The 20,080-nt window shown below is 37.0% G+C and overlaps 1 protein-coding gene across 4 annotated transcripts in view; it reads left to right on the top strand.

The window, feature by feature from the left end:
• The window catches only part of MBD5 (methyl-CpG binding domain protein 5), a 120,014-nt gene extending 101,498 nt beyond the window's left edge, over positions 1-18,516 (top strand). For 3 of the 4 annotated variants that reach the window (XM_012727407.1, XM_012727406.1, XM_004674669.2), the window contains 3 exons: positions 756-829; positions 10,052-10,127; positions 13,244-18,516. In XM_012727407.1, the coding sequence (XP_012582861.1) occupies positions 756-829; positions 10,052-10,127; positions 13,244-13,315 (222 nt within the window). In that variant the 3' untranslated portion in view covers positions 13,316-18,516. The remainder of the gene's footprint in view (positions 1-755; positions 830-10,051; positions 10,128-13,243) is intronic. The other variant, XM_012727412.1, reaches the window with a different exon arrangement.
• Positions 18,517-20,080: the final 1,564 nt, after the last annotated feature.

Genomic DNA, 20,080 nt, shown 5'->3' with positions numbered 1-20,080 from the left:
CCACCACCCATTTGATGGTCTCACTGCAAAGAAGTAACAGGCTTCACACAGGCTGACAGTGATAAAGCAGTACGGGGCACAGAGTATACCTATAAATTGTAGCATCATCTCCTCGCACGTCAGTGAGGACTCTGCATGGCCTGCTGCCCCACTTGTGTGGCTTCTGCAGTGCCTAACACATACTTGGTAATAATAGCTGCTCTCTGCTTGGCAAAGTGTTGACTTGTCACATTTAAATTTTCACAGCTTTGCAAGGAAGATAGGTTTTATTTTTCTCATTTTTAAGAAGAGACTGAGGCTCGTAAATTGTGTTTTACCCCTGCTAGCAAGTAAAGAGGTCAGACTCAAACATCCATCTGTTGGCTCCAAGCCCACCCCCTTCACTAACCATTGCTCTGTCCTCCTCTGATGGAATCCAGATTTGCAGTTGCTGAGCAGTGAAGGAAGCAAACCCAGATTTCTGACTTACTTGATTTTATGAATTGAAGATGATTTAAGTTCCAGGTTTTATTCTTAAAATATTATTTTCAAAATGTTGACAATTCGAAAGCCAAACAGTCTCATTTCCATCGATGTTGCAGCCTGGAGCCGCGGAAATCAACTACTGTTGGGCAAGGACAGGACATCTGACAGGGCAGTGAAAGTTCAGCCTCCCCTCCGACAATGAAACATCTGCTTGTACAGCAGGAAACTAAAAGCAGTGTTAGCAATTGCAGGTCTGGGTAATGTGGTTTGGTCTTCATACCTTCACTCAGGTGGAGCCGGAGAAGTTGAAGACACTAACAGAAGGTTTAGAAGCCTACAGCAGAGCCCGGAAAAGGAACAGAAAGTAAGCACTATTTTTTTTTTCCATTTTGTCTTTCAAGGCTATAATTTACTGGTTTTCTCCCAAAAAGACAATGAAATCTCACTCATTTTGTCAATTTTTGTATGACTGTCTCAATACAGTTTAATACCTACCACCAACCAGGACCATTATAGACAAGCTAAATTAGCTACTACAGAAAATGCATTTTCTCTTAACAATTTATACGGTATGTAGGATTAACCTGTTCATCAGCGCTTTCCTCACTCGCTCTATTTCCATCCCTCTCATTGATTGAGAAAATATGATTAATTTCAATTTGTAGCAACTAGTCTCTGAAAATGTAGCAAAAATCCATCCCTTTGCAACTCAAATACTGTAGAGTAATATACCCTCAGTTGTAACATCTAAATAATTTGGGTAGTTAGTCAAAGTAATGATAAGTAATTATTTTTTCCTCAGACAAGAGCAAGAATTTCTCTGGAATTTTAACAAGAAGTGGAGCTTTGGGGCATTATTACTTGAGTTTTCCCAAATCTTTGTGAGTAAATACAGGACAATTAGATGACATTTGAAATATAATTTCCGTAGTAATACAATGTGGCTTTATTAATAGCTATTACTTCATTTAAAGTTGAGAACTGCAAATGAGCTTCTGCATATGTACATGAAAAGTTATTTTAAAATATATATAATTGACATTCCTCTTCAGTTACTATGATTTTCATATTATCAAACATCCAAATAGTTAGTAATCTATCTTGTATAAAATGTTGATAAAATTATATCAGTAATATCTGTTAGAGAGTACTTTATCTTAATGGCATCCTCAATAATACTTGCCAGGGTTAAAATTCTAGAACTCAACAATTCCTTGAAAGACCATTACTAGAACATTTCATAAAGAGCTGCTAACTGCAAGGAGAAAAGTCCTATGGCCTTATTATGTTCAGGATTCCTTTGGAAGGTAGCAATTTGGCACTGGTTGTGGCAAGGCCTAGTGATTTACCAGACTCCTTACAGATCTCAGAAGGAATGCAGTAGGGCAAATCCTCCCTATTATGACTCAAGTAACATTTCCTATGCAAAGCTTAATAATAGGATAGCCTATAAAATTAACACAAGATTAGATGAAAAGAGGGAAATTATAACTTACCTGCAGCACAAGTTTGCAATATTCAATAATGTTTGCTGATTTCATGTGAAAAAAATGCCTAAAAGCTATCATCCCAGTGAGGTGTGACAGTTAGTTGAATTGTGTGTAAAGAATTCAAAATCCAAAACATAGTTGATAACACAGAAATGAATTAATGCTTCCACATATTATTCCCCAATTTAAAGGGACTAATTTAGAAAAAAAAAACAAAAACACCTATGCCAGGCACAGTGCTGTAGCATCTGGAGATCACTGTTTAGAGAAGGAAACCAATGCAGAAACAAATAATTAAAATGTTAAAATTGCAGTAAAAATAGTACTTATAATGTATTGTGACATCCTAGAGAAGTTGCATCAAACTTGGGTAAAGGAACACTTCCTAGAAGAAATGTATCTGGGCCTAGTCTTACAAATGCCATAGATATTAGCAAGAGAAAGGAAACAGGAATTAAGATAAAGTAAGGAGGTATAGTGTTTAGATTAAATCAGTAGTTGGATTTGGGAGATGCAAAGTGTTGGGCAGGAAATTCTAACAGATGCAGTAAAAGGTCTAAGTAGGAGTCCTAGAGGTTAATCTCAGCACTATCACCTCTAGGGCCTGAGTTTGATCCCAGGCCAGGGAGCTGACCCCCATATGCACAGCAGACTTCTCCTGCCTTGCTCACTGCACCCCTCAGCAGTGTATTTCAGTAAATCCACCTGTTCTGCATCCCAGTTTGTTCCTGGTGAATCATTTCCTCCACACGTCTGGCCTATACTTCAGTTCTACTAAATATATATGTATACACACACACACACACACACACACATATATATGTATGCCTAAGTAGAAACAAGATTGGAAGGGCTCATAAAACCTTAGGGTCCTTTGCCTTATGGGAAATGCCTGAAGGGGATGTGGTTGAATTTTTCATTTTAAATATGACTGTTTGGAAGATAAATTCTAGGGGAGCAATAACAGACATGAGGAAATCATTTAAGAGATCTTGGCCAAATACGAGAGAGGATAAGGACTCAAACTAGGGGAACAATGAGAATGGAGGGGAAAAGAAAGTGAGCAAGAAATATTGAAATGAAATTGACAGGACATCGTGGAGACTGACTGGACTGTGAAGGAGAGCAAACAGTTGAGGACAACTCAGGTTTTTAGCCTGGGTGACTGGGTGAGTGGTAGGGACATTGACTGAAAGGGGGCTCCAGGTGAAAACTAGTGAGTATTGTGTGGGTTGCTTGTGGCATAGGTCGTTGTACAAATCTAAAGCCAGAAGTAAGTGATATTTGACAATGTAGGCTTGGTTGTGATGTGATCACACAGAGACACTTTGGGCAATTTGAACAGTGGACTAAGTTGAATGCTGAGGCATTTGAACAACCAGAGATGAAGAAGATGGGAAGTACAGTCAGTAAAGAGGAGGAAAATGGGGGGGGGGAGGGTCATAGGGTATTAGTAGAAAAATTCCCAGGATAGTAGAAAAATTAACAGAAGTCCACTAAGAGAAACTGAATTTTCTCCTTTGGAGGGGACAGTTTTGAAACCATTGGTAACCGCAGCAGGAAAAGTTTCCAGTAAAATGATGGACATTAAAACTAAGTGATCTTGAAGAGTGAATAAAGTAGCTAAAAATTTCCTAAAAACAACAATGTTAAAATTTTAAGATCAAAGATTTGACTGTTTTTGTACACTAGGGAGAAGTAGAGGGTGAAGAAATAAGAGACTGACAAAGGAAAGTGGTATTTGGTGAAGAGGTTGATACTGACCTGTGTTCAAATTCACTAACTCTTCAGAGCAGTGTGGTGTGGATATGTTTCTCAGTCTCTTTAAGTGCAAACTCCTCACTTCTAAAGTAGGCATATCAATACTTACCTCTTAAAATTGTTATAATAGTATAGGTAATATAAAAAGAACCTTAACATAGTACTTGGTGCATGATATTTAGTAAACATTTGTTTTTATTATAAAGATACAAATAAAAGAAGCAAAATTGCCCAATGTTTTAACCCGTTAAAGATTAACACAACATTAAATGTTTAGAAATTTATGTAATCCTCAATATCCTACCACCAAATTGTACAATAAATATCATTAAGTTGATGTTTGTTATAGCCAAAACATAAAAGAAGTATTAACTTATTTTTGAAGACATTTCTTGCAATCATGTTGTATGTAAACAAGGAAATGGCTTCATTAAAAACAAACTTCTATAGTTTTTAGTTATGTTATGAATTTAATCTCAGTGAGGATCAAACCTTCTACTTATATGTATTTATAAATTTACTTGCTAACCAAGTTTTATTATGATGGAAAAGCATAGTGATTAAAATATGTACACTTTCACTTTAAAAACAAGACATGATACTAAACATGTTAAATATAGTTAAATTTGCACTTTCCCTGTGGATTAAGTTTCAGAGTTTCACCAAATTTGTTTTTTTATATCAAGTGAGTTGTTTAAACTCTAAACTGACAATGTAGAACAACATGTAGTTTCTCATTTCCCTCTTATTTCTTGTACCATTCACAAATGCATACCTTTTTTTTTAATTAGTGAAGATAAGGATAACGTGTGACAATATAGGCATCAAGATGAGAAGTGGCAATTATCTCCATTAATAACTAGAAATGTAATTATATAAACATCTATTGCTTAATCAAGTAGGTTTTAGAGTGTCCATTAGTACAAATGTTTATTATTAAATATCAGCAGGGAATAGAAAATAGTAGAAGAGACTCCGCAGGGAGGCCCTCTCTGGACTGAAAGCCTGAATTTTGGCTAATTGTTCATTTCATAAACTCAGGGAGTTTTCTCCTTTGCTTTTAAATTTCCTTCCTAATCTGACCAGTTAAAACTGATCTGTAGATTTCACATATGGAAGATTCTCTCCTTGCCTCTTGATTTTCATCAAGTATTCAGTAATTTCATGTTCCATATCTCTTTACTTACAGTTTCTCTTCCAAAAGTGGTCATTTTTCCCTCTGTTAACTAGTTAATTTGTAAAAGGAAAAACATTGTTCAAATTTAGCTTAAATTAATACCATTTATAAGCATTTAAAATATCTCATTAAATGGCCTCCCTAGAGCCCGAAGCGTTTTTAAAGGACAGTACTATGAAGCTGTCCGCAGCCACAGCAACACGAGTTCGATGCAGGCCAGGAGGTGACCCACATGATGCAGCAGACCTCTCCTGACCCTCCCACTGCTCCCTTCAGCAGTGTATTTCAATCTGTCTGTCCTCTTCCCCGCTCTGTCTTTGGTGAATCCTCTCCCTGCCCATATCTCTGGCCTATACCCCAGTTCTTGTATGCCTAAATAAATAAATCTTTAAAAAAATAAGATAAAGTATCTCATTGAGGAAAATGTCACAAGCTCTTAAAATTTATCTTTTCATGCAATAAGTCAAATTATTTTGTATTTTTACTGATAATGTTATTGCAATTTTTCATACTTAAGTAAAAAAATTTCAATTTTGCTTTTTAAAAATACAATTTTAAAGCTAGTTAAATGTCTACCTTTTTCATTATATTAGAATTGACTTACCAATTCTCCCTAAAAAGTGATGAATTATCACAGATAAACTATTTGCATAATACCTACTCCATAGGATTGTTGCTTTGATTAAATGAGATAATCCATATAAATATTAACACTATTTAGTACATAGAAAATTCTCTAAATAATAACTATTTTTATTATTGAAAAATATGAGAAAACCAATATTCTCTGAAGATTTCCTAGGGAAACATTTCCCTCATTTAGATATTTAGAATTTTATGCAATTCATTTTATTTTATTTTTATGTTTATTGATGTAAAACGTTTTATTTGTTTAGGGGTACTGGATCATACCTCTAAAAATGTAAGTCATCACACCACACCACCACCGAAGCACCGATTCTTTTGCACCAGTCCACTGAAACTCCTCCCTCTTTTGCCCCTGCACTTCCCAACCGCAACTCCTGATAGCTTCAGTTCTGCAGTCAGATTTCTAGAGTTTACTTTGGTTTGCTTTTTTCCTGTTCATTTGCTTTGTTTTATACATTCCATCTATGAGTGGAATCATCCAGTGTTTACCTTTCTCCTTTGACTTGTGTAGTGTAATTCTCTTGGAATTTCATCTATATAATCTCAAATGGCAAGATTTCATTTTTTAATGATTGAGTAGTATCCTATATACTATATCTCCTTCATTTACTCATCTATTGTTGGGCGCTTAAGTTGTTTCCACAGCATGACAATTGTAAAGAGTAGTGTAATGACAGTAGAAATGCAATATCCCTTCAAATTTATCTTTTGGATTTCTTATGCAAGGTACCTAGGAGAAAGATTGTTGGATCATAAAATAGTTTTGTTTTTGAAGAGATTAGAAATAGTAAGAGAGGTTGGTTTCATTTGATCATCTTCATACAATGGCTTAGGACATAGCCAAGATGCTTTTTGCTTTTTAAAAGGAAATTTTTATTGAAGTAATATGGTTTATAATGCTATATCGTTTTCAGATATAGTATTTTATTTTTTACTCTATCTTTTAATTTTTATATCTTGATTTTCTTTTTCTCTTTCTCTTTTTTTTTTTTTTGAGGTAACATTGGTTACAACACTGCATATGATTTAGGGGAATATATTTCTAGGCTTTGACTTAGTTTTGTTATTTCCTTTGTTTTTTCCCCTCTATATTCCACATGAGTGAAGTCATCCAGTATTTGTCTTTTTCCTTTTGAATTATTTCATTATCATAATCCCTTCCAATTCTATCCATGTTGTCACAAATGGCAACGGTTCATCTTGCTTTATAGCTGAGTGGTATTACACTGTGCATATATGTCACATCTTCTAATTCCACTGCACTGTCATTGAGCATTTAGCTTGTTTCTACAACTTGGTGATTGTAAATAGTGCTGCAGTGCACATAGAAGTGCATATATTCCTTTAAGTGAATGATATTTTTTTTGAGTAAATACCTAGAAGTGGAATTGCTGGATCATATGGTCTAGCTATTTTCTTTTAGTCCCTTTCTTCTCCCTCTACCCATACTCCCATGTCTTGAATATGTTGAGGAACCTCCAAACTGTTTCCCATTGGGGCTGGACCAGTCTATAATCCTACAAACAAGGCATTAGGATTCCTTTTTCTCCACACCCTTGCCAACACTTCTTGGTGCTGGTCTTTTTGATATGGGTCATTCTCAAAGGTATGAGGTGGACTTCCAATGTGGTTTTGATTTATATTTCTCTGATATAAGTAGTAATGAGCATTTTCATGTGCCTTTTGGCCATCTGTATGTCTGCACTGGAGAAGTGTTGATTAAGGGCTTTGGCCCATTTTTTGATTGGGCAGTTTGTTTTTTAATTGAGTTGCATGGCTTCTTTGTATTTTTTAACAGTACCCCCTTGTCAAATGTATAATATACAAAATATTTATCCCATTCAGTTAGGTATCTTTTTGACTTAATGCTAGTTTTTTATGTCATGCAGAAACTTTTTAATTTGATGTAGCACCATTTGTTTATTTTTGCTGTGGAATCCTTCTATGCAGACAATTGTAAGCCCATAAAATCTTGTAATCAGGATGTCTAAAAAATATATCTCTTTTAAAACTTATTTATACATTAAAATGCAAAAGAAATAGTAAGGATAAATCTACTCAACACATAACACAAAGTGTAATATGAGGCAATTAGATGATGCTCAGGGCCCTTGCCAAACAACCCACAAAGGGGCCACAGACCAACCTTAGTCAAACATGAATGGCCCTGCAGGGCCCTAGGTCTGTATTCGCATTCAGTCAGTCAGAGTCATGCTTGGCAAACTCCCCACTGGGAAAATAACCTCAGACTCACTGCACAGGATACCCAGGTTGTCTTAAAATCTGAATGAGGGGTCCTTCCTGGTAGGGCAGCGGGTTAAAGCACAGCACTAAGAAGCTAAAGCCACTTCAGCATGAGTTCAATCCCCACCTGCCCCAGAGGTGACCCACATGGCATGGCAGACCTCTCCTGACCCGCCCACTGCTCCCCTCAGCAATATATTTCAGTCAATCTACCTGTTCTGCTCCCCACTCTGTCTCTAGTGAATCTTCTCACCCCAAAAACCTCTGGCCTGCACCCCCAGTTTTGTATGTATTAAAAAAAAATCTGAATGAGGGCCCTCCCTGGTGGTGCAGTGGGTTAAAGCACAGCACTAAGAAGCTAAAGCCACTTCAGCATGAGTTCAGTTCCCGCCCCAGAGGTGATTCACATGTCCAGGCAGACTGCTTCTGACCACCTGCTGCTCCCTTCAGCAGTGAACTTGGTCAGTAGGCCTATTCTGCTCCCCACTCTGTCTCTGGTGAATCCTCTCACTGCCCCTGCACCTCTAGCCTGTACCCCAGTTCTGTATGCATAAATAAATAAATCTTTTTTTAAAACTTGAACGAAATTTAAGATAGTATATGAATAGATTATTGGACAGTGCTCAAAAACAATACAAAAGGAGGAATGAAACAAGTTGCAACATGGCATGAATATCAGGACACCTCTCTTTGGGGAAGAGATTGGAGAAATTGGGGATCAGGAATTGATTACAAATGGAAACTTCAGGATCATTTTTTAAATCAAAATGTTTTGAAAGAAGTAAGTAATTTATTAATAGTTATTCTTGAAAGTAGGTTAGGAATTGTTAATTTATTCTATGTACTTTTCTGAATTGCTTAAACTTCACAAATAAATGGAGAAAATATAAAAGCTACTTGCTAGCTGACAGGTCAGCAAACAGTGGGTGGAAGGAATTGGAGTAGCATTGCCCTTAAAATTTAATAAAAAGCAACATATCAGTCATTCCTTTAAGTTAAACTGACTTAAGTGCATATATGTTTTCCAAAATATAGTGCTAGATTTGAACAAATATTTGTTGAATAACTATTTGCTTAGCAGCACACCCCACTCAGGGTAAGAAAATTCAGAATCTTCCAGGTGTCTATAGAAATTAAACATATGAATTGTATGGTCCTGGTTTATTTATGAGGGTATAACCTGGCAAAGACTGTGATAAACTGAAAGCATTCCACTAAAGTTTAAATATGTTTTTTAGCATGATGTGAGCCAAACTAAATGGATAGTGTGCCAGATTCTTCCACAATTGCAAATTTCCAGTTTCCTCATAAATGCTGAGATAGGAGTTAAGGCTTAGAAAGTCATGCAAATAGCTTGTTTATGAAAACCCTCTAGTTTTTTAAATAATAGCCCTGAAAGATAAATGAAATTTGTCACCTTTATACTCAGAATAATTGAGTAATTATTGATAAAGAAGAAAAAAGAGTTAACAGTCAAAATGGACAAATAGTATATAACCACAGAGGTGGATATCACGGATTTACCTCATATTAGTAAATTAGTTCAACAGCTTCCAAGATGTAAGTTTCAATAATGGTCTATATGTGTGTTTTTCAGGCCAACACGTGTAACGCAATGTTGAGTGGAGAGAAACGGTCAGATGAGTGATGGACACTCTGAGATCGTCATTCTTAATCTGTTTAAATAGTTATGTCATTTTGGTTTTAGGGAAAAAGTGATGAGCCCAGGCATGGCAAGAACCTCAGGTGCAGCGAGATTAGCTGTTTCGCACCTGGAAGGACCGCACGCCAGGATTTCATTCTTCACTGGCTCAGCCAGGGCCCTCCAGAGAGGACAGAGGGAGCTCCCTAGTGGCCAGAGCCTGCAGTTCAGCCCTTGTCCTTTCCTGGCCACACCGCATGGCTGCCTGAGACAAGCCAGAACAAGAGGCAGTGCAGGGCAAGCTGAAAGCTTGCATCTGTGCAGACCTGTGGCCCATCTTTCTTGCAAAATCTCCAGGTTATGGAATAAGCATATGGGAGGGGAAAGAATCCATTTTCCCCGATCACGTGTTCATTTTTCTTTTCTTTGGTAGTGCTGCGACTTCATCATTAGTATTCAGTGGTGAGAATCCCAGAGTATTCTGTCATCTGCATTTTTCAAATGCCAATATAAGGTGACTTTCTCTGGTGGAACTGAGACTTCTATTTTCTGATTAAGGAGTTAAATTGAGATTTGATTTCTTTAGTTTGTTAATCTGGATTGTTGTTTCTTTATTAATTGCAGAAGTGGAAAGCTAAATAACCATTTAGAAGCTGCTATTCATGAGGCCATGAGTGAATTGGACAAAATGTCTGGGACTGTAAGTTACTTTTCCATTATACTATGTTTCCTTGAAAATGAACTGTATCAAACTTTTTGGTAAAGTGTCTTAAGTACTTCTACACAATTTATGAAGTAATACTAAATTACTAAATGGCTTGGAATAAGACTGTTATCAGAAAAACTTGGGGGTGACTTAAGAAAAAATAACCCAGCAGCATTAACTACGTCTTTTTTTAGATAAATGACTTGTTTTTCCCACATAACATTTTTTTTAAATGTGAGGAGTAAATAATTGCAGTTCAAAATTTGATTCTGGGAATTGCACTGGTAATGCAGTTACCTAAATACCTGGTAATGCAAATTTCACTTTCCCTTGAACACAAAGGTCAAATTGAACACACCAAGATCAAAAATGTATAGACCTCTCATTTCCTTTCTATTGTTACCAAAAAATAATTGGGTGCAAAATTCTGTGGTTAAATCATTTTATATTTTAAACTCTAGTTTTAAAGAAGAGTCCACTTTTTTTTTTCTTCTTGAGCTGTGTATATAATTGGGTTGAATGTGAAATGGTTAGTCATTATCCTCAAATTCACATATGAACTAATATATCTGAAATTAACTTTGGTAATCTCTAAACATGTGACTTACCCAAGCCTATTCAACAATGAAGGTGTTTTCTTCTTTTACTTTTACTTGACTGAGGTTATCTGGAAACTATATAGTGGCTTTAGAATGATAGATATGATTTATAGATTCACAGAATATTGATTGTTTGGGTTTCCAAGATTTTGTGACCCAACCCATCATTTCATAGACGGGTGAACCAAAGCCTGGAGAAGTTAAATTTCCAGAAAGAATTATAGAACAAGTTGGGCCCTCCCTGGTGGTGCAATAGGTTAAAGTGCAGCACTGCAAGTGAGCCACAGCCAATTTAGTCAGTGCAAGTTTGACCCCCAGCCCTGGGGGTGATCGCTAGCCCTGGGGGTGATCCAAATGACTCAGCAGACCTCTCCTGTCTCACCCACTGCTCTCCTCAGCAGTGTAATTCTTCAGTCTGCCTGTTCTGTTCCCCACTCTGACTCTGGTGAATCTTCTCATCGCCCCTGCACCTCTGGCCTGTACCCCAGTTCTGCATGCGTAAATAAGTCAATCTTAAAAAAAAAAAAAAAGGAATTACAGGAAAAGTTTAGAGCAGGGATTATAAAGTCAAATACCACCTAAGGCCATGAAAATAATATCGGTAAGTAATATGGGTCAAATATGAGAAAAACAGCAATTTGAGTGGATTGTGAAATTCCGACCAAGACACACTGCTCAGAATGGGCTCACTACCAACTTTCAGTTCTAAAGACCCAAGACGGGAAAGGCAGTTGCTTATTCAGGTCTCCTACTAGTTGAAGGAGGAAAGGCTTCCTGCCCCTGGTCACTGAGAGACTCAGGTTCTTTCTAGTTCTTCTGGGTATTTCATCTATTCTTTGGCCCAGCAAGTGAGAGAAAAGTATACACAGAGTACTGCCAGGATGGATTAGTCTGTGAGATCTGGAAGCTCATCATTTCTGCTGACTATCCACTGGCCTGACTCAATCATATGCCCTTCTTCAAGTGGACTAGGAAATGTATTATACAATGTGCATGCTCAGGGAAAAGAGGACGTTGGCTTTGGGCACTTCACTAGTCTCTAGCTTAGAACACTTGGCCTTTGTGGCCAGCAGACAGTTGGGAGTAGTGGGGACTGTGCTAATTAGCCAGCATGCTTTCTCCAGAAGGAGCCCCTTCTTCCATGCTCTGACAGATCACAGTTATATGAGAATTGAACCAGTGTTACATGATTTTCCCATTTTTCATAAGAAGATAGAAGCCTGGAAGTAAAAGTCCTCACTTTCTAGTGTTATATATTTTTTTTAAATATTATAACATCATATGACTGAACAAAATGTCTTTTTTTCAGGCCACATTTGGTCCGCATGTTACTAAATTGTAGTCTTGGATAAAGGCTTCTTTGCTTAGTTATAAAACTTTCAGTTTTGACTCCTTATTAGAAACTTTTGGTTCTAATATATATATATGTGGGAAAGTTGGGAGGGAAAAAGAAAGTAAAACTCAGATACTATTTTTTTAATGTAAGTAATAATTCTAGAGAAGCTTTCTGCATTTGACTCTGAATACCATGGTTACTATTACTGAAACCTTTTAAAAATTTCAGTTATGCCAATTTGTAGTGGATTTTGAAAACCGATTCTACACCTTTCTTCCTAAGTTCTCTGACATCATATTGCTAGCTTGAAACGCAGCTACAGTGGGTTTGTGCCGACCCTTCAGGGAGCTAAGTGCCACACCACTGCTTTGGCTCCTCCTTTGTTTCCTACCTCTTGACCTTGCCCTCTCACATCAGTAGCCATTGAACAGCATGGGCTTCCTGACCACTTCTCTAGGACCTCTCCTCTCCTCCTTCCTCTCCAAAACATATCTTCAGTCTGAAACCTGGCAATTGTGCTTACTCGCAGCTGCTTCCACCGAATCCCACCCCTCCATCCTCCCCAATCCAATACCCAGCCTTAAATATTGCTGGTCCCTGCAACATTTATAAAGATGCATTGAATTAATTGCTCTTTCCAGACCACACAAGCTCAGCTCTGCCAACAGATGGTGGTGGTATTCTATTTTCCATCCTGCTTCTTCTCACAAATAAACCTGCTTGTGTGAGTGGTGTGCATGTTCTTATAATCTTTGAACCTTCTTTGTAGTTGAAAAATAAGTAGAATGCTGAAGCAAAGAATAAAATATGTTTGGTGCATATTCATGCACTTTGCAGACTATTGAATTTGGTGATCGCTGGCAGGAAAAGATTTATTTTTGTCTTAAATGTATAGCAGAACATATATTGCATTTCCCACACTTGATAGTTCCAGGTCCTCCTGTGTTTTCCACTGGCTTGGGAATCCCCACAGCATTTCTCATTTATCAATTTCTAGGATCCCTCCCTCTGAAGTGATTGTGGGCATACTAAGATCTGAGATCTTAGTAAAATTTTAAATGCCTCGGGATATTACTGATTAAAAATGAAAGAGTCTGGTCCCCACCCTGTTTCTTTGTCAGAAATCAGAAGATATTTGTGATTTCAGTCTGTTTTTTCTATTTCTTTATTTCTAGGTTCATCAAATCCCACAGGGAGACAGACAAATGAGACCCCCCAAGCCCAAGAGGAGGAAGATCTCCAGATAACAGGCACTACTCCACCAATGCGTAGTGTTTATTAGAGGAACGTGCACAGATGTATCTGTATATAGGTATTGATATAACTGTTATATCAATATTTATACTATGGCAGATAGCTACCACCACCACGGGTGCTAAAAGAAACAGTGATTCAATATTTTTTGATCAGGAAGGATAATGAATACTGGTAAAATCAATCATAATCCCTGAATGATGAGAATAATAAATGGTCAAGAGATTACTAAGAAACCCTTTTTCTATAATACTGAAGTTGTGATTATAAGAAATAGTCCAAATGTTTCTGAAGAATTTTCAATGTTGTATATAGAAAATACAGAATTTCATGGTGATATCAGAAATGTAAATATTGTACAATATTGTCATGTATAAGCGTACCTAATGCACACTTTATCTTTTATTGTACAAAGAAATAGTGTACAAAATTCTTTGGTTTCTATGGAGTACACCTACCAGAGACTACCAGTGTAAAGTGATAAATAAAAATACAACCTAAATCCTTTTCTATGATAATATAAAAGATGCTGTTTTTGTATTTAACAGCAGAGAAAAGGCATGATGATGTATTGACATACACTGCACACTACTGAGTGTTCATTTATATTGTCTGTTTGGAATGAACCTTGCCCGGAAGCACTGGACTCGATTTTGGGTGTCTAGGAAATCAAAATGTTGCAAATTTCTAAAGGGAGGAGGGCTCACAGGTCTAAATTAAGAATTCAGAAGCTGCAACCATTTGTTGCATATTTTTTTTACCTAAGTTTTAATGTAGAATAGGTTTTATAAAAAAAAAAAGATCTTAGATGGAATATTTTACTGTCATTTCTGTAGTTAACATTTGATAGCCACCTATTGAACTAGATAGTTTATGCTGCACCACCATTGAGACTCAGAGTGGAAGGTTTTGCTGTTTTTTGTTTTTTGAAAATGATACTTGACAAGATATAACTTTTTTTTCTATACATGGAGGCAAAAGCCCCACTTTGAAATCGTTAACTATAATCCAGTTTTTTTGTAGTGGCAAAAATAAATCAAAATCATCAAAGCAAGTTGCATATCCATTCATCAGTATTACTTAAAACAGAAGTTAAGGTGGCTTACAAAATTATTAGCTATGGTAATTTTTTATCAGTATTATGTAACATATCAGATTTATTTTATTTAAAGAATTATTTATACCATTAACAGATTCTTATATATATTAATGTGGCTGAAATGTGCAGGTTAAATCTATTAGCCAAATTATTTATATTATATTAAGTAAGAAAAAATGTGAAACAAATGTAGAGAGAAAATACATTACCAGTATACAAACCTAAAACTGTGAGCCATTGTAAAGTACAAGGTTATTAATAAGAAATGTAGCACAACATAATTTCCGTCTTGTTTTCACAATTTCTTTGGTGGTGGTACAACCCTATCTTCTAGGCTCTGAAGCAAAGTTTCAGGTCACCAGCCTGACTTCCAGATAATCTGTCAGAGAAAGGGATGCATTATCTCTTCACTCTTAGAACCACCAGCCCCCACCCCCAAACCTTATACCCCAAGAGAGCAAGGCCTTGTCCCCCAGCCTGGGGCTCATTCAACAGCTTAACGCTGGAACTACTGGGGGCCCTCCCATAGGAGTCTCAGGTCTTGGGGCCTGGAAATGCTTACCACTTCCCTGCTCCTCCCTCACCCACCCCCAATCTCCTCAGTCCCGCCATGTAGCAGAGTTCCAGTAACTCAGGAAAAAGGAGACCAAGGTCATTCCTCCAGTTGGTTTCTTAGAGCCACAGCACAGAGCACTCCACCTGGGCTCACTTTTGATAGCAACAGCTTTTAATTCTTCCCCTAGGTCTCCTGTGTCTCTCTGTCCTCTTCACTCCTACCATCACCCCTACCCCTAAGCCTAGGGATGCCACTGGTCTTCCTGGCCTGGAGGCAGGAACTCTTCCTTCTGGGGGTAGGTTTGTATTTTCTTTTGCATAGTGATGGAACTGACTGCCCATCCTTCATGCAGCCCCCCCCTTTAGTAATCTTTTCAGTAGTCTACTTGACACATTTTTGTTATAAGTTGATGTATTTGGTATGTTTGAACCATTAATGTTGTCCCTTATTATTATTATTATTACTATTATTATTATTTTTACAACAACCTGCTTTTTTTTTTGTCTACCCAGTTACCTGGTTGCTCTCATTCACAGATAGATGTAGATGTGTGTTTGTGTGTTGGATATATCTGCATATATGTGGGGGTTGGGGAAGGTGTGTGTTGATATGTAGATGCTTTTTTAGCCTTTGCCTTTTTGTCTTCAGACTGCGAAACGATAACACATTTGTGTTGTCATGATTGTATTAACCAAGCCTTCTTTTTGATATTTAAAGCTACTTAGGTTTTGTGCTTTCCCACCATTGTATACTTTACATCAATAGGCCATGTAAAGTATGTCTGTGCCCATGATTCCATTGGTTGCTTATGGCTTTGATGTGGGTGCTAGGTATTGCTGTTTTAGTCTACATGGGGTATTTTTTTCTCTCCTCTTTTATAGTTATATGGTTTTGTATAAGCAGTTAATGTAAATATTGTTAGTATTACAGGTCATGCAGTGTTGTAACATTTTTTTAAATGTTGCACCTACTTTACAATTAAAAAAATTGGTCACTCATATTTGAATTTTGCCCATAGAGCCATTTCTCTTTTCTCTGTATTGCAGCCAGTTCTTTTTTTCTTTTTTTTAATGAAGGCTGGCCCTTCTACATTAGTGCATTTTTTATTCCCTATAATAGGCTTTTTTTCCCAACAAATCTTAGAATGAAAACAGATGAAAAATTCTTGCTCCTTTAGAGAACATAATAGTACTTCCAGAAAAGGAAATCTAATTTTGTTTTGTGTCCCTTACCCATCTTAGGAAAGCACAAGGAGAATAACCTACACCTTTAAGTAGTTTTTAAGATTATTTTAAATGAGTGAAAATTAACTGAGCAGCTCTTGTTTGATTTGTCTTGTTTGTAGCATTAAAAGCAATCAGGGGTTTTATTTATTTAAAGGAACATTTTTGATTAGTCTTTTCAGACCCATTGAGAATGTAAATGTTTTAAGAATATTCATCCCTTGTGATATCATGGGCCATTTTTAGTCCTTTATTTAGACCCTGCTATTTGCTATGTCTGTTTTGTTGTTGTGTTTTTCTTTCTTTCTTTTTTTTTTTAAATAACACAACCTTATTTGAACACCACTCTACAGAACTGTGGGAGGAGCAGAGGTCATTATTTTGTTTTCTGTAAGTTTATGAAGTTTCTCAATTGATTTATTCCATGAGGTGATTCCTTTTTTTATTTCAAACCATGATAACACTTTGAGGTTAACTTTAGTAACCTTTCATGCAGTTTGTCATGTTCCCTATAAGTAACAGGCAATTTTGCATTGAGATTTTAAAGTTTAAAATGCTTAAGGTGACATTGGTCTTTCTGAAAAGCAGCCAAGATTCTAGACCTTATAGAAAATCTGATGTCTTGTTTACTTTGCCCATTTATGTCCAAATGGTGTAATGAAAGACCTAAGACTTTTCCATGTAGTATGTAAATGAGTTATATATTACCTGATTCTTTGGGGATTATGAACAAATAATATCAACCAGTCAGAACTGTAATATTGAATTAACTTATTTTTTCTTTCCTTCACTCTATCACATTTGCATTAGCCAAAGAGATAAGAGCATTAGTAATTTATATGTATAAACAACCCAGAAGTGAATATTCAATCAGTGAGCCAAAAAGCAATAAACAACTGAAGCATGGGAAATCCTGCTAACCAGTGGGAAGTCGATATAGAAAAAATATATATAAAAAAGCATTATCTTCAAATATGAAAGATTAATTTGTATCTACTGTAAATATGTATTATCAGCCTTATTTGCTTTTATACACACTGTGTGTGTACCTCAGTGACCTTTTATAAACCGGAAAAACGATCGATTTAATAATTTGTTATGTAAATACAAAGTTGTCTATAAATTGAAAAATTTGATGCCATATGGCTTCACAATATACAAATGTGTTTTGTAACATCATGCCTTTATGGATTAAGTATAAATACACTGGATTGTCTGTGTAGAACATTAGTAATTTACATTTTACCTGCATTTCAAATAGATTTTTGTCCAAACGGTTATACTTTCAGGAAAAGAAAATGATCATCACATTTTTAATGTGAAAAACAGATATGGTTTTGAATTCACCAAAATTCCTTTTCCACACTCAAGAGTTTGTGCAATTCCATGCTAGATGCCTTCACTAAGAGATTTCCATCAGAGATTCATTGGGATCTACCTAGGCAATGTCCCCAAACTGAATTATTCTACTTTAGAGATAGGGATTACATCTTAATTTCTAATCATAGTGGGAGATAGAAACTTAATGTTTTTTATTCCTTTTTTCTTTGTTTCCACTTGTCTTGAAAAGCAATGCACAGATAAACAGAGCCTACTTTGTGCATATCAAGGTGAATACAGATTGTTACCTCAATACAAGGCTTCTCAGCTTTGGAACTATTGATATTTTGGGTGAGGTCGTTCTTTGTTGTGGGGCTATCTTGTGCACTGTAGGATGCCTGGCAGTCTCCCTTGCCTCTACCCACCGGATGCCAACAGTACCCCTTCCAAATTGTGACAATGAAAAATGATTACAGACATTATCAAATGCCTCCTGTGGTAGAGGAGGGAGGCAAAGGGAAATATAAAAACTGCTACCTTAATAGAATCAGGTAGGGATCACATGTCTGTGCAAAACATGGGTATGTATTACATGCTATAATTAACAGGAAACTGTTCATTTCCAAATCAAAATCCATGCCAAAGGGTATGTCTCAGTCCATGCTTAAAAAAATGACTACATTGGCTTCAACTTTATTTATTATACCTTTGACTCATTTGATCATAAACCTCAGGACAATCATATTCTGAGTACTCCCAAACTGTGGCTTAGAAGAGTTACCTGAATTGGAAACAAAATTTACAAAACTGATAACCTTTAAATAACCAAGGTGATTCAAGTAGTAGAAAGCTTGTCTGATGACAGTGCAGCTAACCCCCTTGGGTCAAGATGAAGAAATTAACTATAGAGACCATGAGGTTTATATACATAGCTTTCTTTAGCAGGCTGGCCCAGGTATCAGTAGTTTATGTGTGATCCTATTATAAGTTCTGACAGAAGCAGTTCATTTGATCTTAGAGATATCATTGTTATATTTATTTGTTCAATAAATATCTACTGAGTCTCAATATATGCCACAGTCTGTGCACAGCAATGGGGATAAATAGAGAATAAGACAGGTCCAATCTCTGCCCTCTCTGAGCTGTTGAAGAAGAGGCCAGTCAAACATGTGAGCACTACCGGATGAGAAGGGCTGGGCTCAGAGGAGCATATGATAGGCCTCTGGCCTAGTTTAATGGGGTTGGAGACTTGAGTGAGAGTCAGGAAAGATGAATAAGATAAGTGTGTGGCTTAAGAGAGCTCAAAGAGAACATGTTAGGGGCAGAGAAAATGGCACATTGAAGGTTAGAGGAAGCATGAATGAGATAAGAATGTCTGGGAAGACTGTCGTACGTGGGGAAGTTTTGAAGAGACATGGGAGTCTGGCCAACTGTTGTTACGACTTCTGAGTGGGATGGTAATGAGGAATTGAAGGTGGGTGATAAGATTGTGTTTGTGTTTTAGAAAGATGATTCTGACCACAGTGTGAATAACAGGCAAGTGGATGGGGACAACACTGGAGAGTATATATCTCATTTCAAGCACAGCATTTTAAAAAAGCATGTCCTTCCTCAAAATGTTTTCTCAAATTCTGGCCCACTCAATTCTTCATATTGCATTTGATGAGCAAGTTCCATGCCAGTTGTGAGGTACGTATATAAATATATATTTGTAAGTTCACTTTAAAAGTCACGAAGAAATGCTATTCCGCACATTTACAGTTACTGACAGCAACACCATTCCCTGTTTCTTGATAGAGCATCTCTCTATGCTGCTGATCAGAGGATAGGAAAGTTTAAAATCCCAAAGGATTTTGTTACAGTGTCAGAAAGCAAGTCCTGCCAACCAGAGTCCACAGGTAAGTATAGGTCAGGAACAAGCCTTTGGTGTGTTCACTTCTTCCTACACACTGAGAGCTGCAGAGGAGCACACAAGATGCCAGTGGTACCAGGTGAGCACGAAGGGTTAGGAAAGCACTGGAAAACAGACCACAGTGAGTCAGGGCCTAGAGCAGGCCATCTGGCTAGAGGGACCTCTGCCCCACAGCAGGGGAGACCACACAGTCTTTCATCATCCATTCAAGCCCATGATTATGTGCATGCTCTTCAAAGTATCCCTTACCCCCAATTAGTCACCGCCTACACTTTTTAAAGCTAATTATTGGTTTTAAAAGGAAAAAAAAGGCAGAGGTAATGCAATAAAAGACATCCAATCCTGAGATCCTGAGACCAGCAAATAGCCTGTCGCTCTAAGTGCAAGGTCTTGCACACAGGAAATGGAGCCTGAACAGGGAGGCAGCCTATTATAACTGGGCCCTCAAGGGGGATAATCTACATCCAAATGTACACTGTGCTGCTAACTAGTTGTTTGACTTTGGGAAAGCTACTTAACCTACATATGCTTAGTTTCATCTACAAAAGAGCACTGATGATGATGGTAATGGTGTTTCCTTCATGGGGTTGATTAAAGATTGAAATAATACAGATAAAGCTCCTTGCTCCTTATGCCTGGCACAGAGCA

This window comes from Condylura cristata, unplaced genomic scaffold (genome assembly GCF_000260355.1).
Source record: "Condylura cristata isolate star-nosed mole 26May11 unplaced genomic scaffold, ConCri1.0 scaffold00002, whole genome shotgun sequence".
NCBI lineage: Eukaryota > Metazoa > Chordata > Mammalia > Eulipotyphla > Talpidae > Condylura > Condylura cristata.
The sequence above is the reverse complement of the archived record's forward strand: the minus strand, read 5'-3'. Positions and strand labels throughout refer to the sequence as shown.